The sequence below is a fragment of the Melospiza georgiana genome, chromosome 9 (genome assembly GCF_028018845.1).
Source record: "Melospiza georgiana isolate bMelGeo1 chromosome 9, bMelGeo1.pri, whole genome shotgun sequence".
Taxonomy (NCBI): Eukaryota; Metazoa; Chordata; class Aves; order Passeriformes; family Passerellidae; genus Melospiza; species Melospiza georgiana.
In genome coordinates, this window is record NC_080438.1 from 25,494,776 (window position 1) to 25,506,981 (window position 12,206).

Here is a 12,206-nt window from a genome sequence, read left to right on the forward strand (position 1 = left end):
TCTTTCTTACACCACTCTCTCATTTCCTCCAGGCTACAAAGCCAAGGTGGATGGGTTTGCTAGAATGTCAACTGGATTTTCCCCTTTCCAACAACATGAATGTCTTTATTGTTCATTAAATGCTGTTCTGCAAATACTGGCCAATGGTATTTCTGTAGCTTAAACATTAGAAGCCTATAGGATTCTGCAGATTATATAAAAAATATTTTGTATTTTTGTACTCCACCTCTCCATCCTGTTAAGTCTATTGATTTAATAAAACAAGTCATCTAAAATTCTTTTTTTTTTTTTTTAATCACAGCAAGGAATGCCAGTAGGAATAGCTGTTCTCACTGCAAGTTGTCTAGGCAGAGAAGAGCTCATAATTCATTGTCTGCCTAAGAAATTCTCTAAGGAGAAGATTTTTACTTCTCCATCTTGTTTGCTCTATTGGTTGATTGGCATGTATCTCTGTATATAACTATATCTATGGCACAATGTTATAATAGCAAGGAAAACAAAATTACTACCTCTGCCTGACATTTCATCAGCACTGCTTGGGAAATATCATCCCTGAAAAACACAGAACAGGGGGTTACAATTAACACTAAGAAGTGTTAATTAGACAGAGCTGAAATGACTTATTATAAAGCAGAGGGTATTTTACTTTTCTGTGTCTCACAACAGTGCAGCTTCCTGAGTGAAGTCAGGGGCTCTGCTTGGGAAGCAGAAAGTGAGGAGATGTGTAACCCCTTGTTTGCTGTGCTTTATCACTGCACAAGTACTTATTAGCAAACATCTTCCTTGGCACATGTCCGTGTATGTATTCAGGACACAGGGTCTCCTTTGCCATTGTTAGAGCTCTGCTCTAAACTCTGAGGAATTTGACACATTTTAATGAATGAGGACAGAGTCCAGGAGAGCTTTCCTGCTACAGAGATTGCACACTTAATTAGGACCCTTATTAAAAATAAATACTCAAGTAGTACAAAAGTCTGCAATTCAAGTCTCAAGTGTCTCATGCTGAAACTGGAGACTGTCAATATTAATAGTCACTTTAAAAAAAAATAATAAATTGTTTTTTGTAGCTCAAGGTCACACAGTGTTGGTAAATCAGCAGCAGAATTTAGTACACAAACCAAATCTTCAGAGACCCATGTGCAGTTTTCACTACAAAACCTTACAGCTTCCTTCATTTGCAAGGTGCCAGTGGTGCTCTGAAACAGCAATATCTCATTCTTATTCCATGAGAATAATCCAGCGAAAGTTAAACAAACCAACCTGCAAAATAAAGGATAATTGTACCTTTCAAGAGACTGGAGATAAGAAGTTGGTATGCTTGACTTTCAGTGTAGCACACTCAGCTGAAGCATCAGTTCAACCCGCTTCAAAATCATCTCGTTCTCAGATTAATCTCAGAACTGGCCCAGAGCTCACCCACTGAGCACCAGCAGCTCTCTGCCACCTCAGGAAGCATTTTGGCTGTGTGCATCCTGCCTCCAGACAATATTCTCTGCTTGGGACTATCAGGAAACAAAGGCAAATTCTGCCCAAGTGAGTCCAGAATCTGAGTGTAACACCTGAGAGCCCCATCCACACCTCAAACTAAACCGAGGAAAGGAGACTCCTGATTCATTGACATATGTGGCAAAATAAAACCTAAATAGCAACAACCAGAGTGATACACACTAATATTTTCATGGTTACTGTTGCTCATAAAGCCTTCAAAAACCTTTGAGAAAATCAGCTACAACTTGCTTTTCCGAAACTGATGAGAAATGCTCAGAACACCAAAAGTCAGACACCAAAACTGTAGAAGAAATCATGTGTATGAAAACATAAAAGGAAAAAAAAAAAGGCATGAGAGTCAAGCAGCCTGAGAGTCAAAAGTTTTCAAATATTTCAAATTTAACATATGATCTGAGGATCTGTCCAAAGAAGTTCTTAAAGATAAAAATTTTGTACAAATTTCCATTCTAAGTTAACCCTTGAACTGGGGGAGCATGTCTTTCAATAAAGGCTGAAAAAAAAAATATTAATGATACCATAAACATCTGCAAAACAAAGGAGACAGTCAACAAAGATGGCTCTGTGCAAAACATTTACTGAAAATCACCAACATGATCCCTTTTGCTGTTGCATTTTGGACGCCAGATGGCTGGAGGGAGTTCCAGCAGGCAATTTCTTAATGAGGGTGCCTCTGCCCAATGTCATCAATGTCCATCAGATGCAGAATCAACCCTGCTGAGGCTTCCAGGAAAATCAGACATTTTACCAGTGACTTCACCAGGTCAGCCTCAGCTTTTCACAGTTTACAGAACATCATTTGCTGGTGTTCAGTTCAGCCCAATTTATCAGGACTAACTTCCCTTGGACATTTCAGTGATGGGGAGTAAAACAGAAATGCTGTGAGGCTCCTTGAACAGCTTGAGCTCCACTTTTGGCCCTGTTTTTAAGAGCACACCTATCTTTTATCACCTCCATCACCACTGACCTCCAGTTTAGCAGAGCCATTTCCCTCTCAAGAGCTGAGTGTCCCATTTTGCCAGCCTGATTCTGGTTAGTACCAAACCTTCTAGCCAAGCAGACTGGTATCCTCATCCCATACAGGTTTGCAGCCCTTTCCAATCCAATATATCCCTGTCCTTGCTTGCCAAGACAACACAATTTCTTCTTTCTGTGACCAAGATACTGAAAACTAGCTGTGCACAGGGCAAGTTAATCTTTCAGCCTGGCAGCAGAGTCCAGAGACCTTCCCATGCAACCCTCAGGATGTCCCTCAGTAATGGTGACACACATGGCAGTGTCCAAGTGCTACATCCTGAACATTTTGAAATGGTTGCACTGCCAGTAAATTAGAGCTGGGTTAACTCATTCATCTGGTGAGCTTTGGGCAACAGATTATATTTGTAAACCACGTGATGGGCTAATTTTGCCCCAAATCCTGCTACCATCAATTCTTATGTTCCCGGATATTTTCCTGTGGATCCGAAAACAGAAATTCGATTAGTGTTTTGATACCCTTTTCACCCCTTGAACAGGAAGAATATTATAATGTAATTATTGCAGAAAAGAGGCCCTGAGAACCCCTTTCTGATCCCTTCTGGTACACATGAAGCTCTCATGGAGAAGGGTAAGAGTTTTTTGTGGAGCCATGTGTTCCTCGCCAAATCTACTGGAGCAATTTTCCTACTCTTGGCCCCACTGCATCAAGATTGCTTTCTCTGTGTCAAAGAAAATCTTCAATAATGTGGATAAAAAGAATTATTAGAGAAATCAAACATAATTCATCCCTCTAAGCAGGAAAAAAAAGCCAGGCATCTCCTAGCACACATTCTAGCACACTGGACAGAGCATTGCAATTTTAGTCCTGTGTGCCTGATCATTTGACATTTACTCCTATTGAACAGGCCCTTAATTAGATTCTCCTGCCAGAATAAGATATCTGACTCTCCCCTTACAAAGCAAAGGCTCTCCAAAGTTATAATCTCCACTACCTGCCCCATTCATTTAGCTGTAAATATCTATGGCTAACCTTGCAAGCAGGAGATTTAGAAATCTCAGGAAATCCATAGGCCCTACCCAAGGTAAACCACGGGCTTCCCCAAGCCACGAGAGGAAATCAATATCCCATATCCCCCTTACAAGGCAGCTAGGCAGTGCTTTGCTACCTTTGTTCCCTGTGAAGCTGTTTCACTGCTCGGTCCCACCGGCACAAATCCCAGCTCCTCCTCGCTGTCTCCTCCTGCTGAGAGGCTCTGTCTGGATCCAGCTCCCCTTAGCAGGGGTCACACTCCCCTCCTCACCCTGGCTCCAGGTCCTGCTGGCCTTTCAGCCCTTTTCAGCATCTGCTGAATGGTTTGTAGGGGCCCTGCCTCTGTCTCGTTGAGTTTCTGTGAACCTCTCCTATATTCTGGCCCAGAGCTAGGAGCCCACTTCACTCCCAAACATCTGATTTTAGCAACGACCTCAGCATTCCAAGGCCAGCCAGTCTTGTTAAATCTCTCTGTAAACATAAACCCCAAGCAGATCTTTTTGAAAGCCTCTGTAATTCATGGTTTCCATCTGCCTGTCAGACCACACTAAAAGATCCACTCTCTGTTTCTGGTTTCCTTTCCACTTCCCTCTTCCACCCAGGAGCCTGCCCTGCTCTCACAAACCTACTAAAACTTGCACAGATCCTGCCCATCTATTCTATTTTCCCAGTTAAACAGGCAAATACTTTCTGAGGATATGTAAGGCGGATCTGTAACTATTAATGGGTAATAAGACTTTGGGTGACCTGCTTTCAAGGGATTTCTAGATCTTTCTTTCTGAAATTTATCTATGGTTTTATCCACTTTTTTTTTATCTATTCATGTATTGAGGAGAAAAAAATAAGTTTTTAGAAGCATAACTTTCATAAACTTCACACCACATTAATAAGATTCAAAACAAGAAAGGAGGGAATATAAAACAGAAAAAAACCCCAAACCTGTCTGAATTCATACTAGCTGCAAAAACACTCACATTGACAGCATGCCAAGGGATTCACCCTTACCCCTCACAGATCTGCATTACAGAGCTTCTGTGTGAAGCCAGGATCCACACAGCACCATCTCTTACAGAAAATTAATCCCCAAACCAGTACATGACAAAATTGCTCTTCCAGGCCATCAAAACAGGGCTGTCAGGAAGCAATGCTTCTCCCCCTGTAGTTTAGAGTTTGCAAGGATTTCAGATAAAACCTAAGATAAGATTTTAGCTCCCACATACAGGTAAATCCAGTACTGCACAAAACAGCATTCCAAACAGAATTATCCCCCAGGCAGGTGTCTCATCATCTCCTTGTCCACTTCTGCCAGAATTCATACCTGGAGTGAGGAGGAACACATGCTTATGCCAGATCTTGGATTGAACAGGCCTCAGAACAGACTTCAGTATTATTAGAAATATTTACCAAAGAGCCACTTGCAGTTAAAGCTGTCAGTAATAGCCTGGTCTTTCAGCATTTTCATCTCTCTGGATGTTCTTGCAATCAGTGAGAGCAGCCAGCACTGCTCTACTCTTGCAGCCCCTTGCTCAGGGTTTGAGTGTGGCTGCAATGGAGCCTCCTGACCTCTGAGAGCACCTGAGAACACTCATCTGAAATTAGGGACTTTCCATTTTCTCCTTGGAAATCCCACCACGCAGGACCACCTCACCCAGAGCCTCGTCAAGCCCTAAAGGCTCCCTCAGGAAAGGCAGATATACATAGATATTATATATTATTATATTAGATAATGCACAGCAGGTGAAACATTTTCATCTTACTCTTGTAACACGGACACCAAGATCTTATTTTAGTGAGTCCAGAATATTTCCACAGCTCTTAATACTGCATCCCAGTTCTCCATTAGCTCTTGTGAGCCTAAGACCCCATCAGCCCCTTGCCCTGATCTTCTCTTCTGGAATTCACCCCTTCCCTCCTCTCCACCTTTCTCTTTTACCTTCAGGCATCATCCAGCGCCAGAATTACTTACCAAGGTATCTTCTCCAGCTATTTCAGCTCTTAGCCAGGGTGAGGCAGCTCGTCCCCCCGCCCTTTAACCTCTTCCTGCCCCGGGGCAGCTCCCTCGCATTGACAGCGCCTCCCCCGCACCAGCACCGCACCCTCCTGCCCTTGCCGCACTCAGTGATTCCCACCAAACCCTCCCAGTGATTCCCACCAAACCACAGCCGGGCACACGAATTAACAATGAATTCAGTGCCAAGGTGAACTGCCTGGCTCTGCTGGCCGCTCCCGGGGAAAGGCGGCGGCGGCTCTCGCTGGACCCATCCCGGCAGCTGCTCCTGGGTCAGCAGCATCTCTCCCGTTGGTTATAAATTCCCTAATTACATAGAAATCAGTAGTAGTGGCTGAAAATGAATAATTTCCAGGTTAAAATGTGTGTCTAAATTAATTCTATCTTTTTCTCTTTTTCTTTTTTTTTTTTTTTTTTTTTTTTTTTTGTCTTTTTTTCTTTTTTTTTTTTTTTCTAGTGGTGTTTCCTTGGTGTTCTTTTTTCCTAGTAAGCTCGTTTTGGAGATGGGATACCAACCAGCTTTGTGCAGTTTCAGGGAGGTTTTTTTCCCGTGCCTTTTATTTTCCGAACTTACAGCTAGCAGCGGGTTTGTGGGACTTTTTTGGTTTTCTCCTAATAAATAAAGTAGAGAAAAATAAAGGGGAAACTGGAAAGGAACAGTAACAAGCGGAAAATATTTTTTTTTTTGCAACGGTGTGTTAGTATTTCTGTCGAAATTCCGAGAGATGGAAATCGGAATGAATTTTCACCTCAAAGGCAGCATAAAACGGCGGAACACTCCGTTCCTCTCCCGGTGCAACCCCGCGTCCCTCGCTCGCTTCCATCTGTTGAGCTCCAGACGTGCCGCTGCTGCCCCGGGAGAGCCGCAGCCCCCGGGGCTCCCTGGAAGCCTCCGCCGGCTCTTCCTACGGAGCTGCTCCTCCTCGTTCCTTCCACCTGCTTAATCACATTTAAATATATTAAATACTTTCCCATTGTTGTTCCGGCATCGGAGTAATTGCCGCAGTTGCCATGGGGATGTTATGACAACACGGGAGGGGGGGATGCCCGCCCCGTGAGAAGAGGCAGAGGTGGGACGGGGCAGTTCGTGTGCCTGACACCGGCGCTGCGAGCAGCCCGGGAGCTCCCGGTGTCACCGGCGCCCGGGGGAGCGTGGCCTGTGTGTGTCCCAGCGAGGGGTGGGACGGGGAGAGCCGCGCTCCCTCCGCGGTGCCACCGGCGGCAGCTGTGTTTGCCCTCTGCCGGCACAAAAGGCCATCCCATGCCATCCCATCCCACCCCATCCCATCCCATCCCATCCCATCCCATCCCTCCCCGCCTCGGGATGCGCGGTGCTTTCCAGCCCGGCAAACGCGGGGCGAGTCCCGGGACAGCCGCGACAGCGCTACCGCGGCCGCGGGAAAGACGGAGCGAGAGTCGGGACTCTTCCCTCGGTCTCCAGTAAAACAACCCGGCCCTGGCTGCCCAGGGCGCCGCTGGAAGCAGAACCAGCGCCATTCCCTGCCTTGTGCGCTCCCCTGGCCCCAGCGGCGCGCCGGGGATGCTCCGCACCAGCCCGCTCCTGCATGCCGGGCCCTCGGCAGCCGGCCGGGAATGCGGAGGGGTGGGCAAGAGGCGGCTCTGGGAAGCGTGGGAGGGTGGCGGGGGTTCCCCCCTCAGGCTGGAAACCAAAGTGCCCGGCCTGGAAAAGCCTCCCCGGCTCGGCCGGGCTGCCCAGGCTGCCGCGCTGCAGCACGGCGCGGGGAGGTTCATTTTAGGTGAAGGAATGTCATTTCGCTACTAAATGGTTAGACTAATTTGATCTTTATTATGCTGTGGATTAGGACTGATTCATATTAAACACGAGTGCAGTTAATATAACTCTGGAACGTGTCCCGCTGTATGTACAGCAGCCGCTGCGGCAGCCCCGCCGCTTCCTGCGACCCGTGGATTAAGATTTAATTAACAGGGAAGTTTGCGAGCGCTCGCCCGCAGCCTCTCTGCTTCACAAATAATTTATACTCCGTTCCGCCGATTTTTATTCAAGTGACAGCATTTTATTTTACTCTAAAAGGGACCTGAATATTTTATGTTCTGCCAGAGGCTTCTGTATACGAACCTGTCCGAGGCAGCTCCAAACCCAAGGGATTTTTTTCTTGAATTTTTTTCTAATCTATGGGAATTACTTTAGTACGATAATTTGTCAGAAACTCTCACCCCACCCTCCCTCCTCCTACTCCCCCCCAATCTAACTCCCTAAACTACCCACATGAAAGTTAATCGTCGTGATCCCCATTGTCGGCTGTATAAATCCAAGCTCAAGCCAACCTCCAAGACACGGCAACAATTCTGATAAATTGTCCTGCTCGCCTAACTACACAAGAATGGCTTTTATAATTAAAAGGGGAGCTGAGTTAAATCAACAGCTCCTAAGCCCTTCTCAACAGGGCTAGAATAGGAGAAATGTGGCGACCTGATTTCTTTAAGTAGCAGCTCTTTGTAGCTCGTTCATAATCCTAGATATGGAAACCCATCCTGCACAAAGTCAGCTGCCAAGCAAAAAAGGGAAAAAAATAGGAAAAAAAAGTTTATTCAGATGCTCAACGTCCATCTTTTTTTCCCCCCAGTCTAACATAACCCTAGCACTTTATAACCAAACAGACAACTCCTTTTCCAATTAAAGTGGAATTAGGAAACTCAATCAAATTAGCTCACTATTAAAGCCCTTCTTTATTAAACGGTTTTATTGTAGTAATATTAAGTTTCACCCGCTCTTGGAACACGAGACTTTAAAAAGTTTCCCTTGCCATATTGATTTGGCTGCTCCCAGGATGGACCGGGGTCAAAAGTATTTGCCTAGGTGTAATCTGCAATATTCACTTACTATTTTGGTGGGGTTTTGTTTTGGGTTTGGGTTTTAGGGTTTTTTTTTTTAAAGAAAATCGTAAAATTGTATCCAAGTTGATCGATGGCATGCGGGATGGAAAGAATTGCGTTTTGATGCAATTTGGTTTTACCCAGGAGCTTCCCTGCGCTCGCAGCCCCACCAGTACATTAACTGGTTGGTAGGAGCCGCGCTGGCAGCTCCCAGCCAATGTTTACACAGTTATATTTGAAGTGAGAAAGTAAACAGTCCAGCTGTGCCACGGAGCGGTTCGCTGGGATTAGGTTTCCATACCAACCAACTTTAGGAGCTTTTACAGTCTTAATTCAAGCATGCACTGAACTTGTTCTTTGTAATAGTTTTCCTGGGCCAAACACTCCCAGGCCTGGCAGGAAAGTCGCGCTCCGGCCCTGGGCGGGATCGCCGCTCGGGATGCTCGGGGCGCGCCCGCTGCCCCCGCTCGTCCCAGCGCAGGAATAAACACAGGCAGGAAAGCCCTTCACTTTTTGATCTCCGAGAACATTTGGGCACCGTTGCCAAAAAAAAAGGAAAAAAAGAGAGAGAGAAAAAAAAAAAGAAAAAAGCCACTCGAGTAGGCTTTACCCTCGGATGAGGGTGAAGGACACACAGCTCCGAAAACAGCTCTGAAACCTTCCCTGCACTGATCTTAACTCATCCACCTCTCCCACAAGCGCACCTTTGCAATCTGAAAAAAAGTCATTATTATAGATCCCTTTGCTTATTTTGACACGAAAACAACCGAAAGGCACAATCCGATTTCAGATACGAGGGGTAAAACCTTACTGCTGCTACACAACCCGCAGGTCGCAAGGTGGGATTCGATTTAACCAGGCTTCTCTTTGCAACACTTCCAAATTTCCTAACTATGACCAAAAACATCAGATACCGAAGTAAGAAATCCTGCTTAAATTTATACCTCTGTAGGTTTGGTGGGGATTTTTTCCGCAGGCATAAATAAGAAAAATATCAGAACCAGAAATAAACGTATTTGACAATTTCAGTTTATAAGGAATTTGCTCTTGCTTGTACGCTTCGTTTTTATTTATAAATTTATCTGAAGAATATCTAGCTTGACCATGATAAAAATGTAGTAAACATGTTTGTACTATTTGCATAAACTCCTTTAAATATTGAATGCACTTGTCAAATGAATTTCCCAAAACACACTTCCATCATCTCATAAAATGCCACTTGCCATTCATAAGACCGATTTTTTTTTTTTAATAGAAAATAACATTTATTTCTATGAAATGGAAACACAGAATTACCTGTTAGAAACAGCAAGAAGTTTGCTACATCGGAACAAGAAAGCAATTTTCTTGCAGATCACAAATGAAGGAGGCTTATTAAACCATCATACACCATTGGCGCCAGGGTCCTACGGACAGTTACAAATATATCTACTTTCCAATGTTATATACAGACCGCAACGTTTCTGGGGGCGGGAAGGAAAAGGTTTTCAATTTGACAATGTTTCATCTATATGCCTGGTAAGTATTACAATGCGCTGCCTAACCTTTAGCTTAACGTTAATACCGAGTTCACCTACGAGTTACATTAATAACTTAGATTTCCATTTTATAACATTATACACTTGCTAGTATACATATATATATATATGTATGTGTTTGTGGGAAAGGGCGCTCGCGTGTGTGCCCACCCCACGACGCGCCGAGGATATCCATGCTTATGGCCATAAGCAACAAAGAGCGACTCATGTCTGGACAATGAAAGTGCACCTTGATCACCTTAACACACCTACGCCCGTCCGCGCCGGGCTCCGCACGCAGCCCCCGCCTGCACGGGGGGAAGAGAGAGCAAACCCCCGTGTCCGTCCACCCGTGCCTACCTAGCTACCTCTACACAGACGAGCTTTAGGAAGCCGCTATTGCTTCTCGGGGGTGTTGTTGACCATGGGCCCGTAGAGCCCTCCGGAGTACACCTGCTCCTTGTGCACGGCCGAGCGCTCCCGCATCAGGTCGCTGAAGGCGTAGTCCACGGGCGGCCGGAACCCCAGCGTGGGCATCAGCCCGGCCGTGGAGTAGGGGGTCATGAAGGCCAGTCCCCGGCTGTGCGCCGAGTAGGCGAGGCGCAGCGGGTTCAGTCCCAGGTGCGTGCCCAGCGGGTAGGCGCCGGCCTCGGCCCCGAAGTGCGTGGCGTTGGGCTGCAGCGGGGAGAAGGCGGAGCGGCTGCCCAGCGTGCCGATGGCCGGGGCCATGGCGCCCGCGATCAGGGGCCGGTGGTGGGCGGCGGCGGCGGCGGCGGGGGTGGGCGGCAGGCCCTGCAAGGCGCCGTCCCGGGCCCAGCCCTCCTCGGGGCCCTTCTCCGGGCCGCGGTTGTTGAGGATCTGCTCGATGGCCTGTACCACGTCCCCGCCGCAGCCCTGCAGCACCAGCTCCAGCACGCTGCGCTTGTGCGCCGGGAAGACGCGCGTCAGGATGTCGATGGGAGTCCGCTGCCGGCCGCCGGCCGAGGGCGACGGGTCCTGCTCGTCCTTGTCCGCCTCGGAGCCCGAGTCCGAGCCCAGCGGGCTGATGGAGCCCGGGCTCTCCTCCCCCTCCTTCGGGCCCTTGGAGACGGGGGAGCTCAGGAAGGACTCGCCGTCCCCGTTCTCCGAGCCCGAGCCGTGGCGAGCGTCTGGGGAGGAGGTGCCGGGCACGGACTCGCCGTCCGGGGAGAGGGGCTTCCCGCCCGCCTGCTGCGGGGTGACGGCGCGGCTCGGCAGCAGCGTCTTGGGGAACAGCTCGAACTTCTGCATCTTGGACTCTGCGGGCCGGGGGGGCAGAAGGAAGAGACACCGTCAGTGGGGCTGCCCCGCGGAGCGCCCCGGCCGTCGGCGGGACCCCCGCCCGCAGCTCCGCGCCCCGCTCGTGTCCCGTCCCCCCGTCACCCCCGATCGAGGGCTCGCAGCGCGTCCTTACCTGAGGCGCCGGCGCCTCCCTCGCCGCCGGCCCCGGCGCAGACGGAGCCGAACACCTCGTAGGCGGGCCGGGGCGGGATGATGCCGTTGGCGGCCGCCAGCGCCAGCCCCTCGGCCGTGCCGTAGAGCAGCTGCAGCTCCCGGGCCTCGTTCTCCTCCTGCGCCTGCTGCCGGCGCAGCGCCACCTGAGCGGCCATGACGCGCTGCCGCTCGGCGATCAGGGTGCACTTGGCGCACATGCAGTCCTTCCAGCGGCAGTACCGCTTGTGGCCCTTCAGCGCCGACACCACGCCGTGGTTGCGGCACCGGGCGCACTTGGGCGTCCGCGGGTACTTCTCGGCCGCCCGCAGCAGCAGCGGCGGCGCCCGCAGCAAGCTCCCGGCCACGCTCACCGGCAGCGTGGCCGCCGCCGCCGCCGCCGCGGCCGCCACCGAGCTGGGGGGCACCGGGGGGGGCGCGGCGGGCACGCTGGGCAGCTCCGAGCGCAGCTCCATCCCGGCCAGCCCGCCTCGAGAGAGCGGCCCCCCCTCCCCGGCCTCCCCCAAAGCGACGCGGGGCGGGGGAGCCCCTGCGCCGCACCCGCGCCCGGGCGCGGAGAGGCTCCCGTCGCCTTCAAGCGCAATCACGAGCGGGGGGCGCGCAGAGCCCCGGGAGCGGGCATGCAAACCCCGGCGCCCGTCCCCTCGCCTCGCCCGACGCCCCCGTCCCCCCGCGGCGGGGTTCAACTGAGGAGGGGCCCTTCGGGAGCCGTTCCGCGCCCTCCTCCCCTCCGCGCCCGAAAAGCAAAGCTAACACAAGAAAATCCGAGAAAACTTAGATCACTCTCGCCTCCGTGCTCTCCGTGCGCGTCTGGCCGGGCAGCACCAAGTTCATCGCGCCA

General features: G+C 49.7%; 1 protein-coding gene across 1 annotated transcript; it reads right to left on the minus strand.

Moving 5' to 3' along the window:
* Positions 1–9,282: 9,282 nt before the first annotated feature.
* Positions 9,283–11,820, minus strand: DMRTA2 (DMRT like family A2). The gene is made up of 2 exons (XM_058030249.1): positions 11,328–11,820; positions 9,283–11,172 (listed from the first exon to the last, which is right to left on the minus strand). Exons 1-2 carry the CDS (start codon positions 11,818–11,820, stop codon positions 10,292–10,294), a joined length of 1,374 nt encoding a protein of 457 aa, XP_057886232.1. The 3' UTR covers positions 9,283–10,291.
* Between the last annotated feature and the right edge of the window lie 386 nt (positions 11,821–12,206).

Bases quoted from the DNA above. Each gene is read 5' to 3' on its own strand.
- DMRTA2 (XM_058030249.1), bottom strand. From the start codon at position 11,820: ATGGAGCTGCGCTCGGAGCTGCCCAGCGTGCCCGCCGCGCCCCCCCCG. The intron at 11,173-11,327 runs GTAAGGACGCGC...CCCGGCCCGCAG, and splicing joins GGGAGGCGCCGGCGCCTCAG to AGTCCAAGATGCAGAAGTTC.